Genomic DNA, 26,232 nt, shown 5'->3' on the forward strand with positions numbered 1-26,232 from the left:
CCCGTGAGCCACAACTACTCAGCCTGCGCATCTGGAGCCTGTGCTCCGCAACAAGAGAGGCCGCGACAGTGAGAGGCCCACGCATCGCGATGAAGAGTGGCCCCCGCTTGCCACAACTAGAGAAAGCCCTCGCACAGAAACAAAGACCCAACACAGCCAAAAATCAATAAATTAAAAAAAAAAAAAGCAACAATCATAGTTACTTATGTTAATACTCATCAGGAGAAGGAATCATCGTTTAAGAAAAATTATATGATATTAAATAAATGTAAATTTAAAATTTTTACGTAAATTAAATAAAAATAAAATAAATATAAATAAAAGTTAAAATGTTCTGTCTTAACTCTTCTAAGATTGGCTTTATACCCAATTAAATAAAAATCTTTATAAACCTTTATAGACTTTTACTATGTCCTTAAAGTTAAGGAGGGTGCAAGATTTAGGTATACATGAAAATGGTATTTAAAATTTCATATTAAGTAAACTTTACCTCAAAATAATGAGATTTTAAAATCATCTTTTGAATTGTGTATTTTCCCATTCTTCTACCATTTTGTTCCCAAATTACAACTTCTGTGTTGTACGTATAATCCTCCTAACCAAAGAATGGATAAAATTTAGTGCCTACGAAGATCGAGCTATGTGAGGGAATGTTCTCAGACAGGAACTCAACATACTGCCCCCATAGCACTCCAGCTCCTTTTGCCCCAATGAGCAAGAGAATCAACTAAAAGGTGAACACAGATTTCTTACAGCCATGCAGTAAAACAGATTCTAGGAAAATGAACTTATCTGATAGGATACAGTTTTAATAAATATCTTTATACAAAATGCTTGCACTGTCTGATATTGCATGAAACGGAGCCTACTTAAAAATTATACAAAATGTTCTCCAAACTGAAGAGTCTAATTATTGATTGTATTTATTTTTCATATATCTGAAACTTTTTCTAAAGATCACATAAAAACTGTATTCCATACACTTAACCCCCTTATAAATTCTTCACCTGGACCAGCACATAAATGAAAGTAAGAAAGAAAGCTAATATTTCTTATTTAAAACCTGAAGCATGAAAGATATAAAATGGAATTTTATATAGGGCTTAGAATTCATATCTGGCTGCCATAAGTAATCAAAGATGGGTTTTAAAAATATATGTAGGTGACTGCAAGTTCAGTTCCTAATAAGTATCTGAAAAAACGTACTAAATATATAATAAAATGTGTTGCTAAATATGTATTTATCATTTGGGGAAAAAACTTCCACATTGTATAAAGAATTCTTTGGTTAAAATTATCCACATTTGGACGATAAACTCAATGGCTTATACAGTGGTAAATCATTTTAATACCTAGGGAGCAACTAATAAGACATCTATCTACCTTATAAAAACCATTTCTTAATGAAATAATTGGAAAACATAATAATTTCTCTTATTACAGAATTCTTCCAAATGGAGCGAAGTAATTTGTAAAATAAAAGAACAATATAAATGTCATACCTAAGAACACCACCAGCATCTACCAAGTTCTTCTTTAGCATGTTAAAGGCTTTTTCCTGCTCCATTCGGATTATTTTCCTGTCAATTTTGGGGTCTGTAGGAACTCTATATTCAGGAAATTTCTGTACCTTTTTAATGTAAATCCTTTTTATAAGAAAAAGAAGAATTGTTTTCATTATACTATAACCTCAAGACTAACTTATCAACCACAAGTTTACTTTAGCATTAGTTTAGCAGAGTTTAGAGAAAATTCGATTAATCTAGAAAGCATTCAGATAATTATGTGAAAGATATGCCATATTTTCCGTGTATAATACTCAGCAAGTTAATAATCATTACTTTAGTAAAAATGTCTAAATATTATGAATATTAACTTTTTTTTTCTGGATCTGTCTCTTCTCCATTCTCCCTGAAGCTGTAAACACCTCACACCTGGATTACTTTACTACCTGCCTTCTGGAGCCTCTAGGCCTCCAGTCTTCTATTTCTTAAATCCACTAGATATATCAATGCCACAATAATTCTTTGCATTTGTACTTCTCTGTTGAAGAATCCATCTGTTCTTTAATCAAGCACAAATTTCTTAGCATTCAAGGCATTCTATATGATTCTAATTTATTTACCCATCTTTTCATCACTTCAAATATAAAATTGCTTTTCCTGTTAAGTTTATCATCTCAATGTTCCTTCCTCCTCTGATACCAAATACACAATCATGCTATATCTTTCTTTATATCATTCTCCTACCCTACCATATCTTCCTTCTAATTCTCTATCTACCAAATTCAATCTAAACTTCAGTATCCAGGTTAAGTTCCATTTTCTTTCCTGTTAATGAGTTTGCTAGGATATATTCCTTCTCTGAAGACAGTTAGCTAATCCACATATGTAACATTATATACAATACTATTATGTTCTCTTATAGTTTGTTGCTTCCTGATCTACCCCAACAATATTTTAAGTTTCCCATGATTAAGTAAAATCATATACCTCTTTTAGTCTCCCCTCCTTCCCATGGCACCCAATGTTGTTGCTGGGCACAGAGCAGATACTCAAAAAGTACTTATAGAATGATAGAGAATAAAATTATCTCTTCACGTATAGATTTTCTCCCAAGTTATATCTAAAGTTCTACATTGCTCATATTTAAAAGCAATGTTTTGTTTAATGATCTACACTGCTTATATTTAAAAGCAAAGTTTTGTTTAATGGTCAGGTTTAAATATTGTCTAAAGTTATCATTATCAGATTAAACATGAAAAGTCTTCTTAACTGGCTTTAAAAACTTCTTGAGAATGCTGGGGTTTGTGATATGAGATGTAATGCTAAAATAAAATGTTTCAAAGCTCAACTAAATCCAACATTTACATGTTATTTAAAAATTTTATCTTATGATTTAAAACACTTTCAATGTGTGAAAAAAGAATATTAGTAAAGAACATTACAAAAATCTTTAATTGGTGCACATTATTCATTCTCAGCCACAGCAATGACTACTCAGTAGTCCTATTCTACCTAAAACTTACTCTGCTGGTCTTCTACATTGCTGGTATGAATATAATTGGTAAAATCACTCTACAAAGCAACTCTGCAACACCTGTCAACATTTAAAAAGAATACAACACTTGCCCTAGCAATTTCATTTCAAGGAATTTATTCCATCAATATACTTACACAAGTGTACAAATAGGTACAATGTTATTAGCTGAAGCTTTGTATATAATAATAAAGAATATTTTCCAGAGCCTACATGTCCATTGTTGGAGGACTAATTAAGTAAATGATAATTCATCTATAAATGAAATATTATATAGCTATTAAAAAGAAGGAACCATGAAAATAACATAATTTGTATGTCAATTTTATCTCACTTTTTAAAATCAGTTGATCAATCAATAAAAAGAAGTAATCGGTTCATTTAAATATAGACATGGAGCCAACTTTGAGATATACTGAGAATGAAAAAAATAGAGTAAAACAAGGTCCTACTGTATAGCACAGGGAACTATATCAATATCCTGTGATAAACCATAATGGAAAAGAATATGAAGAAGAATATTTATACGTATAACTGAATCACTTTGCTGTACAGCAGAAATTAACACAACATTGTAAATCAACTATACTTCAATAAAAAATTTTTTTAAATGTAGAGGAATATATATCTCTACATTCACACTAGTATGAAGCATAATAGCTGTGCAGCAAATAACTACAATAGGCATTCAGAATGGAAATGTATCAATGTGAATTCATAGCCGGAAAGAAGGTATGCTACTACCCAAATTTAAGGAAAGAAAATATTAGTAATCTTTACTGAGATCTTCAACATTTATGACAGTAGAGTATATACCTATATGCATATACACAGAATATCTTTGCAAGGTTACTCAAGAAATTGGTAAGAGTTGTTGCCTTAAAGTGGGACACAGGAAGCAGGGGTAAGAGGAAACAGATTTCACTGTATGCTTTTGGCACTGCTTAAACTTAATAAAAATGTGCATATTAGCTATTCAAAAATAAGTACTTAATAAAAAAGAAATAAAAGAAAATAAAGCTTACCGGGCTGGACAAGTAGCTTTGTAGAGCTGACAAGACCTGCTTTCCTGCTCACTGATTTTTTTTAACTGGAAACCTTTTCTTCTTGGCCCATACTGACACTCCATTACCACAGCTCTACTCCCTGTGGGCCAAAACCAACTATTGATATTTAATTCAAGTATCCATCTGTTCTGGACACTAGATTAAAAATAACTTGGTGGTGGCAATGACAAAATCTATACTTCCAATTATACAACCTTAAGGAAAGAAAACATCAGTAAGACTTACTAAGATGTACAAACACATAAATTTAAAAGTTTATTGTAATAGTTACCAAATGTACCGCATTATGGTAAGGAAATTAGCAAATACCACATTTACTGACTGTCAACTGGTATTTACATATGTATGGTTTTTAATAATAAAATTTACTACTTTATAAGTAGAAATTAGCAAATGCTACATTTGTTAGTAAATATTAGTATCATTTAAAATTTTATTTCCTTTTATAATTCCTTATTTCTTTTTGAGCTGTTAGAATAATGTGATTACCAGCCTCTAAGATGGCTCCCAATGATCTCTGCCTCTTAGTACTCATGTCCTTGGTAATCCCCTCCTCTTGAGCATGAGCTAGACTTACTAACTTACTTCTACTGAACATGGCAGAAGTGACAGGATGTTATTTTTGATATTAGGTTATAAAAAGACTGTGACTTCCATCTTGGGTACTTTCTTGCTCTTGCTTGGATTGCTCTCTCCTGGTGAAATCAGATATCATGTGGTGAGACAGCTCTGTGAAGAGGCCCACCTGGCAAGGAATAAGGCCTGCCAACAGCCACATGAGTGAGCGTGGAAGCAGATCCTCCCCCAGTCAAGTCCTGAGACGACGGCAGATCCAGCCAACATCTTAATTGCAGTCTTGTGAGAGAACCTGGGGCAGAACCACCTTGTTAAGCTGCTCTTGGATTCCTGACCCATAGAAACTGTGAGACAATAAATATTTGTTGTTTTCAACCACCACATTTGGGGTAATTTGTTACAGTACCATAGATAACACAAATAAGCAGAAGTGAAAACTATACAATCTAGGATTTTAAGTTGGATATCCTAATCTATGTAGGGTACAGCAAACTTTTCAAATATAAAACCCAAAACCCCAGGGACTTCCCTGATGGCCCAGTGATAGAATCCACCTTCCAATGCAGAGGACACAGGTTCGATCACTGGTCGGGGAACTAAGATCCCACATGTCGCAGGGCAAGCAACGACAGAGCCCACGTGCTCTAGAGCCCACACGTCACAACCAGAGTGCCCACAAGCCGCAACCACTGAGCCTACATGCTCTAGAGCCTGCACAGCAAACTAGAGAGAAGCCCACGTGCCACAACGAAGAGCCCGCGTGTCGCAAGATCCCGCGTGCCACAACTAAGACCCAATGCAGCCAAATAAATAAATAAATATATATTTTTAAAAACCCTGAAAAACACCAACCATGAATAAAAGTGTTGATAAGGCTGATAACTAACTTCTTCTAAATGATGGTAAAAGGAAAATCACAGTTTGAGAAACAATATTTTATAATACATAAAACAAAGAATATGCAGAATATAAAGAACCATAAATAATTTAAAAATAAAAACTAACTACCAAACAGAAAAATGGGCAAAGACTATGAATAGGCAATTCAGAAAGGAAACAAAAGGATATTAAATAAACAAAAAGACGCTCAACTTCACTAGTAAACAGGGAAATGCAAATTGAAACAATACTAAGGACTTCGCTGGTTGCACACTGGTTAAGAGTCCACCTGCCAATGCAGGAGACATGGGTTCAAGTCCTGGTCCGGGAAGATCCCACATGCCACGGAGCAACTAAGCCCGTGCGCCACAACTACTGAGCCTGCATTCTAGAGCCCGCGAGCCATAACTACTGAGCCCGCGTTGCCACAACTACTGAAGCCCACACGCCTAGAGCCCGTGCTCCGCAACAAGAGAAGCCACCACAATGAGAAGCCCACACACTGCAATGAAGAGTAGCCCCCACTCGCCGCAACTACAGAAAGCCCATGTGCAGCAACAAAGACTCAACACAGCCAAAAATTCATTAATTTAAAAAAATAAAACAATAGTAAGATACTCTCTCACACTCTTCAAATTGGTAAACATAAAAAATTTGACAATACTCTAAAACAACTGAATGCACTGATCAATCTTACAGTTAAAAATGCTACATAGGTAGTGATAAGAAGTACACAGCACACCTATGAAGTATTCTCGCAAAATACTTTAATCAAGATTAAATCTTCATTTAATCAAACTCATACATCTAACAGATTACAGGAAATACAGGAGATAAAAGAACATGTTAAAAAACACCAGAGATAGAATCAGCAAAATCCTGAATATGGCAAAGTGTACAGGACAAACTACCTGGGGGAAAAGAGGAGAGAAGTTTTTAGATGAGAAGAAACTTAACCAAATTTGATCCATAAACTTGGTAACTTAACCAAATTTGATCCATAAACTTGGTTTGCATGTGAATTTATACAAACCTCTGCAAAAAGAATTATGGTAAGTGGAGAAATGTGAACAATGGACAACTTATGATATTAGGAAATTACTGTTCGGACTCCTTTGGTGGTCCAGTGGTTAAGACTCCACGCTTCCACTGCAGGGGGCGTTGGGGAACTAAGATTCCACATGCCATGCAGCATGGCCAAAAAATTAAAAATTACAACATTAAAAAAAAAGAAATTACTGTTAATTTTTTAAAGTGGGATAATGGGATATCCTTATATTTCAGATATATACTTTAATACCTTATATACTTTTAGTAATTATTGATGAAACGATATCTGGAATTTCCTGTAAAATCATCTTTAGTAACTATAGATGAAATGATATCTGGAATTTCCTGAAGAAGTGGGTAGGGGTATAAATGACACAAGATTGACCACATGCTGATACTTGTTGAAGCTGGATGATGCATACACGGAGTTATGAGATTTCATACATTATTACCTCTACTTTGATATGCATATGAAAATTCCCATAGCATAAAGATTTTTAAAAATCTGACAATGTCAAATCATAGAATGAATGTGGGAAAGGGAAATTTTCATACATTGCTCAAAGGACTAAAAATTGATACAGGTTGTCAATTCCTCACGTATGATTCTCATATTTAAAAAGCATGGAAAACAAAAATTTTTGGAATACATTTGGCTGCAAAACCTGACCTGAACTTTATGAGGCTATTTATAGTCTTTATTCCTTTTAGTGTGGCTATGCATAATGAATTACTGTGTTTGATTATGTGATATTGTCTATGGAATACTTGCTAGGAGTATTCTGTAATATTACCATATTATAGTCCAAAAATACAGAATTCTGAAATACATTTGGGAAAAAAAAGTTTAGAGATTTTGGACCTGAACACCACCTTAGAGAGCAACTTGAGATAATCTTGTAAAGTAATTCCACTTTAATGCACACACTCTAGTAAACTACTTACAACTTTCCAACAGAAAACATGTATCATGGAGGTTAGACCATAGAATTCTTTGTAATATTGAAAAATTGGAAACAACCTAAATGATCATTAGTAGAAAAATAACTGCAGTTTGGTCATACGCTGGAATGACCAAATTTAAGTAATAGATTATTATATAATGTTAAATTATATAATAATTAAATTGGGTTAACTAGAATTTATAGTTATCAATATGGATAGATTTCAAAAATAAGAATGAGTGAAAAGTTTACCTAAGAATATCTATAGTTTATTACTTACACATACTTTAAAATGTTCAAAACAATAAAATATATTATTATAAATAGAAACATGTATGATAAAGTATAAAAATACACACCAAATTCATGTAGTAGCTGCCTGAGGGGAGTTAAGAAGGGATTTTAAACTGGGGAGGAGAATAAAATCTGGGCAGAAGGGGTTACATTTATCTCAGCTTCCTCTAAGTAGTTCTCTTTACCCTCAGAGGTCCAGGATGAGGCTGCAACTCTTCTAGTTAAATCAATGCCCCCATATTTCTCAAATAAATCACTTATTCTTAGGTTCTTTGGGGTCTGACTAGTCCTAGGGTGACTCTCTGGAAATTGTCTGAAACTCTACTGCTTTAGTAAACACTAGCCCAGTGTTTGAGAATGCTGTATGTAACATACCTGATACTTGAGAACCCTAATATTAGAATTCTATATAATAACTCCAGATTGTATACCAGTTCTATACAGTAACTCCTGAGTTATACACTATATAAAATGGACACCGATTTTTTTCCCAAAAGACAAATCAAGAGAGAAGGAGAGACTATCAGGATTGGATGGGGGAAAAAAAAAAAACCAACCAGCTATACATATTTAAAATAATAAAACTGCTCTATGGTTTGATTTTTATTAAATAGGTCTACCCGGAATTTAAATATTTTTTACTTTCTATTTTTCAGTATGAAGTATTATTTATTTACCCTAATATACTAAAATACAATTTTACAACATAAAATAATTGGTTATATTTACTGTAAGTTTTCTTTTTAGTTTAATATGCATTTTCACCAATTAACAGTCAGTTGTCATCTACCAAAATGAAAATGTTATCACCTTAGGAAAACCACATTTTCACAACAGATCATGGCTGCTGCTGAACTTTTTAAAATAAATCTTTAAAAAAGTACCTGCATTGACAAATGGGATTCCATCATATGGGACATACTGGGATTTCCACATCAAGCGTGTAGCTGGCTTGGCTGGGCTTGGAGATTGGCGGGTCCCCCAAACACTCTGTGTTTGCTGCTTGTGAAATGTTAGGACACTTTCTAATTCAGTCTCACTTACACAGTAGCCACGGTATGAATCTCCAATTTTCTGCATGTAGAAATTCACACACATATCACTTATTCAGATATACATTTCTTACTTCCATTTTATGGTTCCATTCTTGTTCTTTATTCTTTAGCTCCCACTTTTAACTTCCACCTTGCTAATATATTTTTAAGTATTTTTGTAAGCTGTCTTAAATTCTTCCTGAAATAAGGCAAGGTATAAACAAATCATGTAAATAAATTGATATTATCTATCCACAACCTTGTGAGTATCCCTCAACTAGAAGAAAAGCTTTTTCTATACCCAGAGAAATTTTTTAACTGTGATCTCTTAAACTGAAATGCATTTAGACCTAGAATTGATTCCAGGTATGTTTCTCCCTTATAGGGAATAAGAGCAGAGATGTGGAATAGAGATCTTTTTCCTCCTAATTAGACTAAACATTTCACCTGGCAAGAATACATTTAACAAAAGGAAGGTATCAACATACTGTTGTAGGTATACTTTGAGCCATAATAAAAAGAGATATTCTGATTCCAAACAATACATTATCTACAATTTCCCCTAAAAATAATGAAAATGCCTATGCTTATGAATTTTCTTCTAGCCTAGATATTTCCTCATCAAAATATCCCTACAAATAAAAGTAGGAACATTAACTCTAGCTATAGCATGTTTTTACAAATAAAATGAATACAGCATATAATGTTGTTAATGAACGGAAAAATTCAGAATTAGTACAATGCAGTCAGACCCATATCAGGAGATAAAAGTTTAATGCAGTATTGAAATTTGTCCAACTAACAGATTTTGGTCAAATCTAAAAAATGCCTATAAGAAAAACACCTTTAAATGGAAATTCAAAAAGTAAAAAGGACTACTAAGCAATATTTTTAAGCAAAATGCAGAAAATATTTCTTCAGCCATTAACCAAAAATGTTTTTCACTATTGATATAGCTTGGAGAAAAAGAATCCTTCAATCTTTGAGATAATTCAGGCTGCTGGACAGTTTTAACTAATTTCTTACAAGATATATGATGTTAGATTAGCTACACAATGTACCATGGTGTAAAATGAAGTAATTTGGCCACATAATTGCTAATGCTTTAATGTCCATAGCATTTCATAAAGTTTATAATAATGATGTTAAAAACCCTCATCAAACGACAAGAATAGTACCTTTAGGAAACCAGTGAAAAACTATGACTAACAAAAAGTGTGAAGGGAAAAAAAATCTTACTGTCTATACATACATACGTACGTAACACTTAGAAAAGCAACAACAGTGATGATGTCCTAACAAATGTAATACATCATTAGACTTCATGATTAGAAATTTTCTCAAAACATTAAAACTCAAGTAATGTTTTTCCTTGCCATATTTTAAGATTTGTTTAAAACAATGAAGCATTTTAATAATTAAATACTCATTACCATATATGGTTTATATGTAGAAGTGCATGGTCCTTTTCCACAAAAAGTGTATAGTCTAAAAGGTATATAATAGTGAATAACCCAAGCTAGCAAATAATTAAGAATGGTAATGGTAATAATTATCAAAGAATTTTAAGAGATAAATAAGGACTTCCCCAGTGGCGCAGTGGATAAGACTCCGCGCTCCCAATGCAGGGGGCCCCAGGTTTGATCCCTGGTTAGGGAACTAGATCCCACATGCATGCTGCAACTAAGAGTTTGCATGTCACAACTAAGGAGCCCGTGAGCTGCAACTAAGGAGCCTGCCTGCCGCAACTAAGAGCCGGCACAACCAAATAAATACATAAATAAAATTTTAAGAGATAAATAGGTAAAAGATAAAGTAATCATTAGACTATTACAGAAAAGACATATAGGACTTGCATTGGGATTTGAAGAATAGTAGTTAGAAAGGTTAGTAGAAGAAAAAATAACATATTAGGAAATGGAAATAAACACAAGTGAAGGAGGAGATAAAGGAAGATTCTGAAGTGTGTGTACCAAGTAGGAATACTTGGCTAACACGAATGAAAGATGAATTGGAGAAAAGCAGGAAATAAAAAAGGATAAGATAAGGTGATACCTGATTATAGAAGACCTTGAAAGCTAGTAACAAGTGGCTAAATGATGTGGAAAAATAACACTGAGCTTATTGGGCAGTGAGAAAAGACAATGAAAGTAATATTTAAAGATGAGTAGTTTTAGAAAACTACACAGTAAGGACTAGAAATGGAAAAGTCAAAGAGATTAATGGGAAGGCTGTTACCATAATTGAGTTCAAGATAACAAAGGTCTGTGGGAAAAGCTCCCTTTAAACCACTTTAAAGAAAAAAACTAAAAGAATCAGGTGGCTATCTGAATATGGGAAAGGAAGAAATTAGTCTAAAACTTTGTATCTAAGGAGATGGTATTTGTTATTACACAGACAAGGAATTTAGGAAGTAGAGCTAGTTGTGGTATAGCAGATAATTTCTCTTTAGATATGGTGAATTTGAGGTGAAATCTAAGTAAAGCTTCAAGTAAGTAGCTAGAGATCTGGGACAAAAGCAAGGGCAGAATTAAAGAACTGGTGATAGAGATTTGGGAATCATTTTTATAAAACTGAGAATTGAAAGTCAACAAAGCTGTTAAGCTCTACAAGGGATAAAATGTAGAGAAATAAGACAAGGTCAAATGGTGACTCTTGAAGAATTTCTGCTGAGAATATGAAAAGAAATAAATGCCAAGCAAAGAAACAGAAGGAATGATTAAAGGATAAAAAGTAGAGAAACATGATAGTGAAGTTTTATGGAAGACAAGGGAAAAGAGTTGTAAGATAAGAAATGAAATGACAGTGAAGTGTGAAGGGATTTATAAGATCTCTGCTTTAACAGAGCTTACAAGCTCTAAGGAATAAAAGAGTTAGCACAAACATGAACAAAATATTACAGATACAGCTTCTATTAGTTGTACTCAAAAGTGGACATTTTGGGATGAATTGTAGTTATAATCAACTAAGTGAATCTACATAAGGATTATTTTTTAACTCACCTCACAGCTCCTAAGACGACAGGCCCATATAGGTGTGTTAGAAGAAAGTGGCTGGAGTGGAGCCAAAAAGGGTTCTTCAAGTATTCTGGGATGGGGGGGCATATATAAATATATATTACAAGTTACACACACACACACACACACACACACACACACATACACACACACAGCATTCAGTTGCTTTATCCTCTTAGCCAGTCAAAGACAATACTGAGGTCATCAATTAGAAATTGTAATAATAATGGCAGATCGGTCTGATGGATGTAATTATGCTTTTTTTAATCATTACTATTTCATCAATTGCTAAAGCAAAAGTCTAACTTTGTTCTTCCAAATACCTGTAGTTTCAACAAATTCAAGTGTTTTATATATCTTTCTCAGAGCTTATTTTGTATTCTCACATAATTATTTTTCATTTAACAAAAAATGAGTGAATAAACCATCTTCAGGTGACTTATTAACAGTAACAAGATATTACGTCAAGTTCTAAAGTTAAATGTCACAAATATTATGTTACCTTTAAAATATTTTCATAGAACAATTAAAATATAATACAAAACCCATGTCTATATTTCCCTAAATTATTATAAACAGTGTTATTTTTAGGCAAAAGTAAAAGCTGAAATAGACATTAACAAAAAACATTTTAAACACTTTACCACAGAGGAATTAAATGCATAAAAATGTGATGAACCATTAAAAATTATAGGACCTAGAATGGATATTTCTTTTTTTAAAAAACTGTATTAGTGCCAGATGTTTACAGATTGCTTCAAAAGATAACAGGCAAATGTCACTGAGGAAAAGTAGCACGTTGGCCTTTTATAGATTCTAAAGTAGCTCCCTTATTGCCAAGATGTTATTAAAATGATTAAGGATGTATTTGATGATGGTTTATTCTATTTTCTGAATTTCTGATCTTTTCTATCGTCAGCCAGCTTTAAATGTGATAATGTAAAAAGAGATTTCCATGGATGTTCAAAGATGAGCTCCTCTTTCTCATTGACTCACCTGGTCACTGTCTTTTTGGGCAATGTGAGGGATGCATGTGGATGAAGAATGTAACTACTGTTATTGTCTGCTAGAGAATCCACTCTTACAGTTGGTAAGTTTCCGTCACTGGGTTTCTCTTCAGAGACATCTTAACAATAAGAACAAGAATAAAGACACATCAATATCTTGAATAAGACCATGAGAATGTAATGAACTGGAACTAATACATTTGAAATAGGAAAGATATACTCTGAAGCTAAAGATAATAAAACTTATACTTTATTGAGAATTTCTCTGATAAACTTGTTTACTTTTAAACTGCAATACTGACTACTAAAGTTTTGGAACTTATATTGAACAGCTAGGATATAAAAGTGGTAGAAGTAATTGTTATATTAATAGTATCACAATATAATAGGAAAATGTAAGACTAATTCTTTTAGTTTTTATACCATGTTTGTAATGTTTTCTGCAAACTATGTTTTCTTTTCCTTAAGTTGTAACAACTGTTATCAAAGACAAAGAATCATAACACTAAAGTAAGAATTATTTGCCCTAAACCATTATCTATGAAAACATGACAACAGTGTAGCTATGATGTTAGAAAAGAGATTCAAATAGATGGAAAAGGAAGGGAAGAAAAAGGAAAAGAACGAATAGGGATAATATCAAATAGGTAGAAAAAGAATAAAATAAAAAGAAATAGGGGGACTTCCCTGGTGGTGCAGTGGTTAAGAATCTGCCTGCCAATGCAGGGGGCACGAGTATGAGCCCTGGTCCAGGAAGATCCCACATGCCACGGAACAACTAAGCCCATGTGCCACAACTACTGAGCCTGCACTCTAGAGCCCATGAGCCACAAGTACTGAGCCCACATGCCACAGCTACTGAAGCCCGCACGCCTAGAGCCCACGCTCTGCAACAAAAGAAGCCACCGCAATGAGAAGCCCGCACACCACAACAAAGAGTAGCCCCTGCTCGCTGCAATTAGAGAAAGCCCACATGCAGCAACAAAGACCCAACACGTACAAAAATAAAAAATAAATAAATACGGACTTCCCTGGTGGTGCAGAGGTTAAGAATCCGCCTGCCAATGCAGGGGACATGGGTTCGAACCCTGGTCCGGGAAGATCCCACATGCCGCAGAGCAACTAAGCCTGTGCTCTAGAGCCCATGAGCCACAACTACTGAGCCCACAAGCCTAGAGCCCATGTTCCACAACAAGAGAAGCCACTGCAATGAGAAGCCCGCACACCACAACGAAGAGCAGCCCCCGCTCGCCACAACTAGAGAAAGCCCATGCACAGCAACGAAGACCCAATGCAGCCAAAAAATAAATTAATTAAAATAAATAAATTTATTTAAAAAAATGGGGAGTATGATTCTTTCTGAATCTGAAGGAACAAAGAGGAAAAAAGCAAAGAGGATGAGAAGAATAGTTAAAAAAAAAAAGTGTCACATGTCTAACAACATTGATAAAAATATAAAATAAAAATTTCTCCAGTAGCTATTAGCACCATGTTCTTGTTATTGTTGCTGTCATTATTACTGTTATTAAAATTAAGAAGAATTTATTTTATGCTCACTGGTCATTTGGGAGGAAGCAAGAGTCAACCAGCTTCACAGAATTCCAAAATGAAATAGACAGCTAACCTAGACAGGAGTTGAAAAATGAACTTGAAATTTATTTGGGCTAAGAAACTTCTTCTAATCATTCAGTTCACAATCTTACCCAAAGAGATCAATTTTAGCACTGATTTTCATGAGGTGATTTTCTGAATATACGTTTGTTCTTTAAAACGTTCTTAAATCCCCTATATCCCATGATTACTCACCCTGAGGACTATTCACATCCACAAGCTGCCCCTGAGGTACAATCACTTGTGTCGTTCCTGTCTGGGTAGATGGAATTACACGCAGCACCTGTCCATTTTCTGATGGGCTGGCAACAATCATCTTGGAGGCATTTTAAAAAAATCAAATGCATAAGTCTACAATGATTCAAAAGAATCATTACTTAAAAAATTAGTAGACATGCCTACCTCTACAGCAGATACTATCATTTTCTTCGCTTTATAGATGAAAACACTGAGGTACCTAAAAATTTTTTCCCAAAGTCTCACAATTGATAAGTGGTAAAGCTAGGATTCAAAACAGACAGTTTGATCCTATGTCCTATGATCTTAACCACCTATGATCTTAATCATTACATGGACGTGAGGTCTAATTACTTAGTAACCTGAACACGTAAGTCTCTGACTACACTAAATATATTTACTTTTTTCTACTTACTGTATTATCCACACGTTTGACCTATTTGTGTGATAATCACTGGTCTCATATTTTAAGTCATTTTCATTTAAAAACAGTAACTTAGATGTCTAATTAAACAGGATTTATTTTTATATCTCTGCATTTTTATATATCCTGTCTTGGTCTATAAGGAATACTACAGAGTGACCCAAAAGTCTGAAAACATAGGGGAATTGTATATTTATTATTTCCTTTGGTGTTTTTGTTTGTTTTTTTCAGTTTAACAAATGAACTCCTTGCCTCAAATTTAGAGGAATGTCAACTAAGAAAGCGTCTAAAGTTGAAGAAAAACATTTTGAGCCTATCATTTAAAAATATAACTAATATATTATTTAAAATTAAGTTTATCCTATATTTCCAGATTTTCTGGATACCTTATAAACTTTATTACCTAAAAACTACTCTTCTAAAAAAAAAAAAAAAAAAAAAAACTACTCTTCTACTAACAGTTTTACTGTTTTACCTGAAATCCCCTGTCCTCAGTTTTCCCTAGGGCAAATAACTGTCCTTAATCATTCCAACCCACTTTCTCAAACTTCCCTTTTGCTATGTAAAACATGAAAACTTTGCTGATGGCCTGATAGAGACGGCATCACTTTTAGAGAGGGTCATTTGAAAAACTTTAAATTTGGGAAAAAAAAAAAAACCACCCTTAAACCTCAACAAAACAGAAAGCTTTCAATATAATCATAAACATTTCCCAGAAATTAAGAGTAGAAATTTTTTCCTTCCCTCAGTGTTTGTCAAGTTTCTTGAGATAAAAGTATCTTGCCATATCTCTTATACCTCTTATTACTTCAGCATGAAAATCAACTGTAAACTTTGAGGATGATAATTCCTTTTCATTTGTGGAGTTCATACTAAGCAGCAGGACTTTACATGGATCGGGTTGGCCAAAAGGTTCGTTTGGTTTTTTCTGTAAGATGGCTCTAGTAGCACTTAGTTGACTTTAACTTCATTCAAAACAATTTTGTTAGATTTTATGTGACAGCTGTCATATCAGTGTGCATTTAAAAAAAGACTGATCAAAATTGGTGAATTTTTTTATAAATGTTTATTGGCATCATAATTTTTTTTTTTTTTTTTGGTTGCGCCAGGTTCTAGTTGCTGCCAGTGGGCTCCTTAGTTGCAGCACGTGGGCTCCTCAATTGCGGCCAGTGGGCTCCTTAGTTGCAGAATGTGAACTCTTAGTTGCTTCGTGCATGTAGGATCTAGTTCCCTGACCAGGGATGGAACCTGGGCCCCCTGCAATGGGATCTCGGAGTCTTAACCGCTGTGCTGCCAGGGAAGTCCCAAAATTGGTGAATTTTTGTGTAGCCATTTTAATACTGAAGATGGAAGGAAAAAAACCCAACATTTTTGGCATATTATGCACTTTATTATTTCAAGAAAGGTAAAAATGCAACTGAAACGCAAAAAAAGATTTGTGCAGTGGCATGGAGAAGGCGCTGTGTCTGACTGAATGTGTCAAAAGTGGTTTGCGGGCTTCCCTGGTGGCGCAGTGGTTGAGAGTCCGCCTGCCGATGCAGGGGACACGGGTTTGTGCCCCGGTCTGGGAAGATCCCACGTGCCGCGGAGCGGCTGGGCCCATGAGCCGGAGCCTGTGCTCCGCGACGGGAGAGGCCCCAATAGTGAGAGGCCCGTGTACCGCAAAAAAAAAAAAAAAAAAAAAGTGGTTTGCGAAGTTTCGTGCTGGAGATTTCTCGCTGGATGATGCTCCACGGTCAGGTAGACCAGTTGAAGTTGATAGCGATCAAATCGAGACATTGAGAATAATCAACGTTATACCACACAGGAGATAGCCGACATACTCATAATATCCAAATCAAGCGCTGAAAATCATTTGCGCCAGCTTGGTTATGTGAATCGCTTTGATGTTTGGGTTCCACATAAATTAAGCAAAAAAACCCTTCTTGACCGTATTCCCGCATGCGATTCTCTACTTAAACGTAATGAAAACGTTCCATTTTTAAAACAAATTGTGACCGGCAATGAAAAGTGGATACTGTACAATAATGTGGAACAGAAGAGATTGTGGGGCAAGCGAAATGAACCTACACCAAAGGCCTGTCGGTCTTCATCCAAAGAAGGTGAGGTTGTGTATATGGCGGGATTGGAAGGGAGTCCTCTATTATGAGCTCCTTCTGGAAAACCAAATGATTAATTCCAACAAGTAGTGCTCCCAATTAGACCAACTGAAAGCAGCACCCGACGAAAAGCATCCGGAATTAGTCAACAGAAAATGCATAATCTTCCATCAGGATAACGCAAGGCCGCATGTTTCTTTGATGACCAGGCAAAAACTGTTACAGCTTAGCTGGGAAGTGCTGATTCATCCACCATATTCACCAGACATTGCACCTTCGGATTTCCATTTATTTAGATCTTTACAAAATTCTCTTAATGGAAAAAATTTCAATCCCCTGGAAGACTGTAAAAGGCACCTGCAAGAGTTCTTTGCTCAAAAAGATAAAAAGTTTTGGGAAGATGGAATTATGAAGTTGCCTGAAAAATGGCAGAAAGTAGTGGAACAAAAGGGTGAATACATTGTTCAATAAAGTTCTTGGTGAAAACGAAAAATGTGTCTTTTATTTTTACTTAAAAACCAAAGGCACTTTTTGGCCAACCCAATATTACGTTATTTAATCTTCATCACATGTATACAAACTATATACATTTTATACATGCGGAAATTGCAACACAGTATTTACAAAACTCATTCAAGGTAACTCAGAGCTATATAGTCCTGAGCTGAAATTCAAACCCAAGCAGTCTGACTCCTTTTAACCACTACTTTGTACTGTCTCCCAATATCTGATGATGTTACTTAACCTAAAAAAAGACAAAAATAAAACAATATGAAAACCCTACTGGACTTCAAAAGGCAATAGTAATAATACTGTTGTTAATTCTTTACTCCCTGTAAATGAGATTAAATATGTGTGAAAATTTTTCATTCATTCTTAGAAAATAAGAGTGCTGTGGTTATTTTTAAATCCAAATAAAACACATATAATAAAGTTATAATTTATTCAATCATATGAAAATTTCATAATTAAGACTGATCTGTGGAATACCCCCTTAATTTTGAAACTGTTTCCCAAGCACAGTGGAAAAGCATCTCCTCCATTTTCTGTTTCCTTAGCTTATTCCACCTGTTACCTAAAAACCTATTTTTAATTCATATAATTTGACAATAGTGATGATAATACTACTTTTTCTATTACCAAAAAAAGTAATTATCTTTAATCTTTGCTATGAAAATAAACATAGTTTTGAAGAGTCATCTGCTGCAATACATTTTCTTTGAGGCCGACCATGAAAATCACCAGAAAATCTTGGCTAATGAGTAGTTTTATATTTACTGTGCTCTTTGTGTACAATATTTCTAGTAAATGAAAAATATCATCCCTGTTTCACTCCAAAACCTCCTCTCATCCACTGCAGATTTACCCACTACAGAATCTTTACTAGTTCCGTGAAAGCTTCTATGTGAAAAAAATCATACTTCAAAACAAACAAACAAAAAAGTCATTTTTTACAAAAAGCTCCACTTGGTGAAGACTTTGATAATGGGAAGACTATGCATATATGGAGGCTGGGGGTATATGGGAACTCTCTGTATTTTCTTCTCATTTTGCTGTGAACCTAAAACTGCTCTTAAAATTAAAGCCTATTAAAATAAACAATAAAAACAAAAAATCTCCACTAAGTTTCCCGGAATATCACCACCTTCTGATCTTTGGTTCTTTGGAGAAGATAGCTTCTAACACTCCATGTTCCTTACATTTATTTTCATGCTCATGCCACATGTTTCCTATTTCACAACTTCAAGCAACCCTCTGTATCATCTCCTACCGCAAACAATGTAAAATCACCTTTATAATCACTTCAGATAGAACGTTTAATACAATTACAAAGAGAATGGGAACTCGAACTTTTTTCAGACCCAGACAAATAAGCAACTTTAACATGCTTTTTAGGAAAGGTACCATGTGTAAAATGATAACCCTTCATACATTTAGACTCTTTTATCCTTCCATTAGAACACACAGACTTTCTAAATGTTCTGATAGAAACTAGAATAAATGTCAAATAAGAGGGGAAATTACAGAAGTATTTCATTTTGAACATGAAATATTAAAATGTATTGGTTCACATCTAGATTATTTGTTGCATATTAACCTCTGCTGGTGATGCAGTATGATTACAGAAGCTTACCCTAACTTTGCATTTCAGTCCTGAAGTAAGCCCAGAAATATGTTGAGCCTGAACATACACACAAAAAAGTTGTCTACAGTCAGCCACCTCTCAACCAATTACTCTCAATGCCCAAATTTAGCTGAATTATAAGGGAGCAAAAGGACATAGATTAACTCTAGAATGCTCTAGACTAGAAACAAAAATAAGAATTTTGGGTTATATGCTTGCCTACTTAAGTATAATTTATAATTGAAGTTATGATTTTAAAAATAATTTTTATTATTGAATTAAAATTTGTTGTAGAAAATTTGGAAAATACAGGCAAAGAGATATATTATTCTTCATATTATTACTGATATAAATATATTATTAGTCAGAGAGCAATTTAGAACTTTTTCTCATTAATTTTATTTGAATCAAAACCATCTATCACCACATCTATTCAACTGTGAACTTGGTCGTACATATTTTTGGCTAACAGTTTAAAGCAGCACTGTCAACTTTATGCATTGTTATTCACATGACACCTACATATCTACTTACAAAGATCAGTAAGGGTATGTCTAAATTCCATTATTCCACTGGTACTTCCATTGCTTTCTTTTTCTTCAAGAAAGCATACCAGCATGTGGCACACAAATCAGTAACTGAGATGTTGATAGAGCAAACAACACTGAGTTCAGTCAAATGTATATACAAAAAATAAATGTAAGTTATATGTAAGCTCTGGGACTTTAGCACTGGTGACAGATTATATTACATTTCCAACTGATCTCAAAGTACCAGTTTGCCTAGACATAGTAGCTGGGACCTACTGGTTTGAAGTACTCTGTAGTCCTGAAAGGAAATCTTTTAAAATCCTTATATAACTTAAAAATGAATGTCATGGAAACAGTATTTTCAAAGCAATGTAAAGCAATAGTGTCAAGAAATTAAGGTCATCTAGTAAAACTAATACATTTTGCCAAATAGCAGAAAACTGGTTATTTTAAAAACGTACTCACCATTTGCTCATTAGAATCCCCCAATGACTGAAGCTCATATTGAATAGGTTGCCCATTTTGGTCCACTAGGTGGAATTGCTCTGCAGAAAGAGTCTGCGTCTGAGTCAGGGGCCCTGGTATATTCTGTGATGTGAGTGAATTATCCACTGCAGTAGTAATGGGTAAAACTCTAGGGGAACCATCTTGTCCAAAAGAAGGCTCACTGGAGTCCATACAGCTTAGATGCTTTTGCAAAGAAAAAAAAAAATCACTTGAGTGTTTGTAAAATAAGTTACAATTTTTAAAAAATAGAATGTTTTTAATAAAAGATGGAGACACATTCATTTTTCAGTTAATTATTCACTTTACTTTTTGCAAGGGTTATCAATTCACAGACTGATATAGACAGAAGTTCTTAAGTGAAACTGTTGATTTTTATTATATTTTATTTCAAATAGTCCAAAGGAATACAATGTGAAATGATGAAATATTTATAATTCAATATGCAGATTTTTCTTTACATATAAACTTTCACAAATACATTAAAGCTCTATATTATAAAATTAAATGATAGAATTATTAAAAATTAAATGTTAAAATTCTTGAATACATTAAATATAACACTATTCCTTAAACATAAAAAATCCAATTGCATGCCGCTTTCCCTTTAAACGGAAAAAAGTTCCCAGTTGAATCCCTACTTCAAATACCTGAGAATCGGTTTTTGACTCTTCGGAATCATTATGGTTGACTCTTAATGAATCAACAGACTGTTCCATGCTGGTATCATATTCAATTCCATTTTCTTCTATTATTTAATACCTGAAAGATTTTAAATATCTGATCAACTAAAGCACTTAACATTTTAATAGAATGTTTGTCTTAAATAAATTTCTCATCTCCCCTACTGTGTTACCCTATACAATTTAGGTTAAATCATTTACACCCTATAAGATCAATAAAACGAACATTCTTGTTAAATAATTTGCAAAGGCACCAGAATAAATTCAAGACAGAGCAAAAAATTAGTGTTATGTAGTTTCCTCACCCTATCCTTAATTGCACTCATGTACTGGTTTATTAAGGTTGCTGCTATGTGACAGGTACTGTTGTTACACCCTTTCAAATTCTTCTAAAATTCTCATTTTACAAAGATGTAATCTAAATAAAAGCTTTTAATTTTATGAGGTGTGCCCTATCATAGCATTAGATAATTTTAAAAGAGATCTCTTGGTACAGGAGGAGATTATATACATACAACTCTTACCATAACATACAATTATACCACTTAATATTAGCATGACAAGCTTTGAAAATGAAGAAATATGTATTCTAAAAAGGTTGAGCCACTTAGGCCTAGTACAGTCATTTTCCACTGGTGGTGATTTTGCCCCCACACATACCCCCAACACCCCCTAGTCGCCTGGGGATACTGGGCAATGTCTAGAAACTTTTTTGGTTGTCACAACTGGAGGGGGTGCTACTGGTATCTAATGAGCAGAAGTTAGGGGAACTGCTAAACACCTTGCAACGTACAGGACAGCCTCCACATAAAGATGTCAATGGTGCTGAGGTTCAGAAACCCTGGCCTAGTATAGTATAGTGACTAATGGATTCTGTATGATCTAAAAAGAATGATGTTTTATGACTCAAAATTGGAGTAAAGTCAAAATGAAACTGCTGAAGAACACCACTGAAAAATTTATAATATAAAATAAACTTCATAAAATCTTTTTTAAGAACCCAACCCTATAATTTTATTTTTCGAAAGACAGCATAAATTATTTTTTAAAAATCTTTAAAATTTTATTTTTAAATTTACATGCATTAATTGAACTCTTTTTTTGATGTATAGCTCTATGAATTTTAACACAGATAACCGTCATCACAATCGGGATACACGATAATTCCATCACTCTAAACCCTAATTTACATTTATACCTGTATTTAAGACTTATTTAGTATATGTACTTGGATACAATGAAAACTTATTTTTCTGTGATAGCATCCAAACATATATTTGTAAAATTAACCATTTCAGAAAATCTGCAAGGTTTGCTATTTCATATCTTTAAGATATTATAAATAATTCTACTCAAATATAAATTGTAAAATGCTATAAAATCAGTCTTATTTTTAATATATAACTATAAAATATCTTAAAATTGCTTCTCCTTAAAGATTTTAAATTATCACTTGTATTCTAATTTAATGTATTACAAAAATTCCAAAAACCTGTAGTTACCTCTAGGGCTATAAAAGTAAGAGCAATTTTAGTTTATAACTTTCTGTTCTGTTTTGAATTTTTTATACTATACATATATTACTTAAGATTAATATTTTATAGAAGGGGTTTAAAAAATAGAAAGGAAGTTTCACTAATGCCAATACAGCAGATTAGACACTGTAGAAAGCTCTCTTGCTAGAAAACAAAAAATAGAAAGTTGATGTAAAACAAAACATTTCGTGGCTGGGAGCTACTATAGGAAGTAACAAAAATGAGAGGCCACTCCCTGCCCTCTCCCACTCTGCCCACCCCCCCACTCCCCAAAATAAAAGCAAAAGCTGTGATCTAAAACCTAAGTGATGAGCACAAGCAAGGAGGAAAATTTCAAGGGCAGTGCTGCTAATAAACACTGTGCCTGGGAAATGGGCTTGGATAAACAGCTGGTAGGGGAGGAGAACTTAAAACTCCCAAGGTAAGACTAAGAACCTGAAAGATCCTGGTAAGCCAATAATGTACCCTGGCTTCTGGTGAGAACAAATGCAGTTATTATTTGGAGGAACACAAACACAGTTAAGACTTTAGTTTCCTTTCACATTAAGATCAATCAAATATAAGCTTACGATCAAAGAGTGCCAAAAACACAAAGAAATAAGCCATCATAAGAAGGAGTCAGCAGATTTAGATCCCCCTAAAAACTTCAAATATTGGAACCATGTAATACTGAATATAAAACAATTATTTAATATTCAAAGAAATAAAAGAATGAGTCATAGGAATAAGGAAGCAACAAGAGACTATCAAAAGTTTCATTTGAAAGAGAACCAAACAGAACTTTCAGCAATGAAAAATATAATTACTGAAATTAAAAAGTCAATGGATAAATTAAGTAGAAAGTTAGAGGCAGAAGAAAGAATTACTAAATTAGAAGACAGGCTTTAAAAGTTACCCAGGGCTTCCCTGGTGGCGCATTGGTTGAGAGTCCACCTGCCGATGCAGGGGACACGGGTTTGTGCCCCCATCCGGGAAGATCCCATATGCCGCAGAGCAGCTAGGCCCATAAGCCATGGCCGCTGAGCCCGCGGGTCCGGAGCCTGTGCTCCGCAATGGGAGAGGTCACAACAGTGAGAGGGCCGCGTACCGCAAAATAAATAAATAAATAAATAAAAATTACCCAGAATGCATCATAAGTAAAACAGAATATTAAAAAATACAAAGAACACACTTCAAACTAGGAAAACAGAAGAAGAAAGTATAGCATACCTATAATTGGAGTCTCAGAAGAATAAAAAGAAAAAATGGACGAGAGACAATATGTGACGAGATAATGGCTGACCATTTTTCAAAACTGAAGACATGAATCTACAGATGAAGGAAGCACAAAATGTACCAAGATAAATCAAAAGAAATCCATACCAAATGTAGCAAAGTACAAAATTCTAAAGAAAAACAGAAAAAATCTAAAATGCAGCCAGAGAGATACGATCACCTACAGAGTATTAACATTAGATAAACATCAGACTATTCAATAGCAACAATGGCCATAGAAGTCACAAGAATAATAAAAAACTAACTTTCAGTATATAATTGTATATTCTCAAAGCTACTTTTTCACAAGAGGGTGAAAGACATTTTTAAGATTAAAAAACTGAGTTTATAATGAACAGATCTTACACAAAAGCAATTCCTAAAGAAGTAGAAAATAAAAATGATACCAGAAGGAAGTCCTGAAATGCTAGAAAAATGGTAAGCAAATAAATTAATAACTCTAAGAAAAACCTAAATAAACACTGTCTGTATAAATAATACTATTACAATTTTGTGTATCTGTGTTTTAATGATAGAAATAAAATACTGGAGAACTAAATAAAATAATTAACTCAAGGGGGTGATGACAGATAAACACAATACATCAAAACTTATAAGATGGGACTTCCCTGTTGGCACAGTGGTTGAGAGTCCGCCTGCCGATGCAGGGGACAGGGGTTCGTGCCCCGTTCCGCGAAGATCCCACATGCCACGGAGCGGTTGGGCCCGTGAGCCATGGCCGCTGAGCCTGGGCTTCCGGAGCCTGTGCTCCGCAACGGGAGAAGCCACAACAGAGAGAGGCCCGCGTACCGCAAAAAAAAAAAAAAAAAAACCTTACAGGATGCAGGGAAAGCAGCTCGTTCTTCACAATTTCAAAAATCACTACAAAGCTAAGGTTTACGAAAGAATGTGGTACTGACATAAGGATAGACATGTAGATCAACAAAATAGAATTGAGAGTCCAGAAATAAACTCATACATCTCTGACCAAATTATTTTCAACAAGGGTTCCAAAAGCATTCGATGGGGAATGAAGTCTCTTCAACAAATGGTGCAGGGACAATTGAATAGCCGCATACAACACAATTAAAATGCACCCCTACCTCATAATATATGGTTGACCCTTGAACAACACAGGAGTTAATGGCACCAACTCTCTGCACAGTGGAAAATTCATGTACAACTTTACAGTTGGCCCTCCATATCTGCAGTTCTGCATCTGTGAATTTAACCAACTGTGGATTGTACAGTACTATACTATGTATTTACTGAAAAAAGTCCAAGTATAAACGGACCCACACAGTTCAAATCCATGTTGTTTAAGGGTCAACTGTATACCAAAAATGAACAAAAAGGGATCAGAGACCTAATAAGAGCTAAAACCATATAATTTTTAGAGGAAAACAAAAGAATAAAGCTTAATGACCTTGGATTTAGATATGACACCAGAAGGATAAATGTCAAAAGAAAAAAATAGATAAATTGGACATTAGCAAGATAAAAGCTTTTTGCACAAAGGATACCATGACATGAGTAAAAAGACAAGCCACAGATGGGAGAAAATATTTGCAAATCAAATATCTGATAAGGGTCTAGAATATACAAACGTCTCTTACGACCCAACAGAAAAAAGACAACCCCAGGGACTTCCTTGGTGGCACAGTGGTTAAGAATCCGCCTGCCAACACAGGGGACAGGGGTTTGATCCCTGGTCCGGGAATATCCCACATGCCACAGAGCAACTAAGCCTGTGCACCACAACTACTGAGGCTGCGCTCTAGAGCCCGCAAGCCATAACTACTAAGCCCGCATGGCACAACTACTGAAGCCCACGCGCCTAGAGCCTGTGTTCCTCAAGAAGAGGCCACCGCAATGAGAAGATTTCAAAAATCACTACAATGAGAAGACCATACACGCCGCAACTAGAGAAAGCCCGTGCGCAGCAACGAAGACCCAACGCAGCCAAAAAATAAATTAATTAATTAAATTAAATTAAAGATAACCCAAACACACCTACTAAAAAATGGGCAAAGGGGTTGAATAGACATTTCTCCAAAGAAAACACACAAATAGTCAACAATCATATTAAAGATGCTCAAGTTCATTAGTCATTAGGAAAATGCAAATCAAACCAACAATGAGATACTAGTTCATATCCACTGTAAAGGATTTTCTTTACAAAATAAAGAGAAAATAAAGGTTGGTGAGAATGTGGGGAAACTGGAATCCTTGTGCATTGCTGATGGGTAAGTAAAATGGTGCAGGTGCTGTGAACAATTTGGCAGTTCCTTAAGAATTTAAACATAGAATTACCAAATGAAAA

General features: G+C 34.4%; 1 protein-coding gene across 1 annotated transcript in view; it reads right to left on the reverse strand.

The window, feature by feature from the left end:
- CARF (calcium responsive transcription factor) overlaps window positions 1–26,232 on the reverse strand; it is a 96,128-nt gene that overhangs the window by 59,598 nt on the left and 10,298 nt on the right. The window contains exons 3-10 of the mRNA XM_060152295.1: window positions 21,088–21,199; window positions 20,399–20,623; window positions 14,714–14,834; window positions 12,897–13,026; window positions 11,886–11,970; window positions 8,734–8,923; window positions 4,065–4,185; window positions 1,503–1,646 (exon numbers count right to left, since the gene is read on the reverse strand). Coding sequence (XP_060008278.1) covers window positions 1,503–1,646; window positions 4,065–4,185; window positions 8,734–8,923; window positions 11,886–11,970; window positions 12,897–13,026; window positions 14,714–14,834; window positions 20,399–20,623; window positions 21,088–21,156 — 1,085 coding nt within the window. The 5' untranslated portion in view covers window positions 21,157–21,199. The remainder of the gene's footprint in view (window positions 1–1,502; window positions 1,647–4,064; window positions 4,186–8,733; window positions 8,924–11,885; window positions 11,971–12,896; window positions 13,027–14,713; window positions 14,835–20,398; window positions 20,624–21,087; window positions 21,200–26,232) is intronic.

The sequence above is a fragment of the Lagenorhynchus albirostris genome, chromosome 6 (assembly GCF_949774975.1).
Source record: "Lagenorhynchus albirostris chromosome 6, mLagAlb1.1, whole genome shotgun sequence".
Lineage (NCBI taxonomy): Eukaryota > Metazoa > Chordata > Mammalia > Artiodactyla > Delphinidae > Lagenorhynchus > Lagenorhynchus albirostris.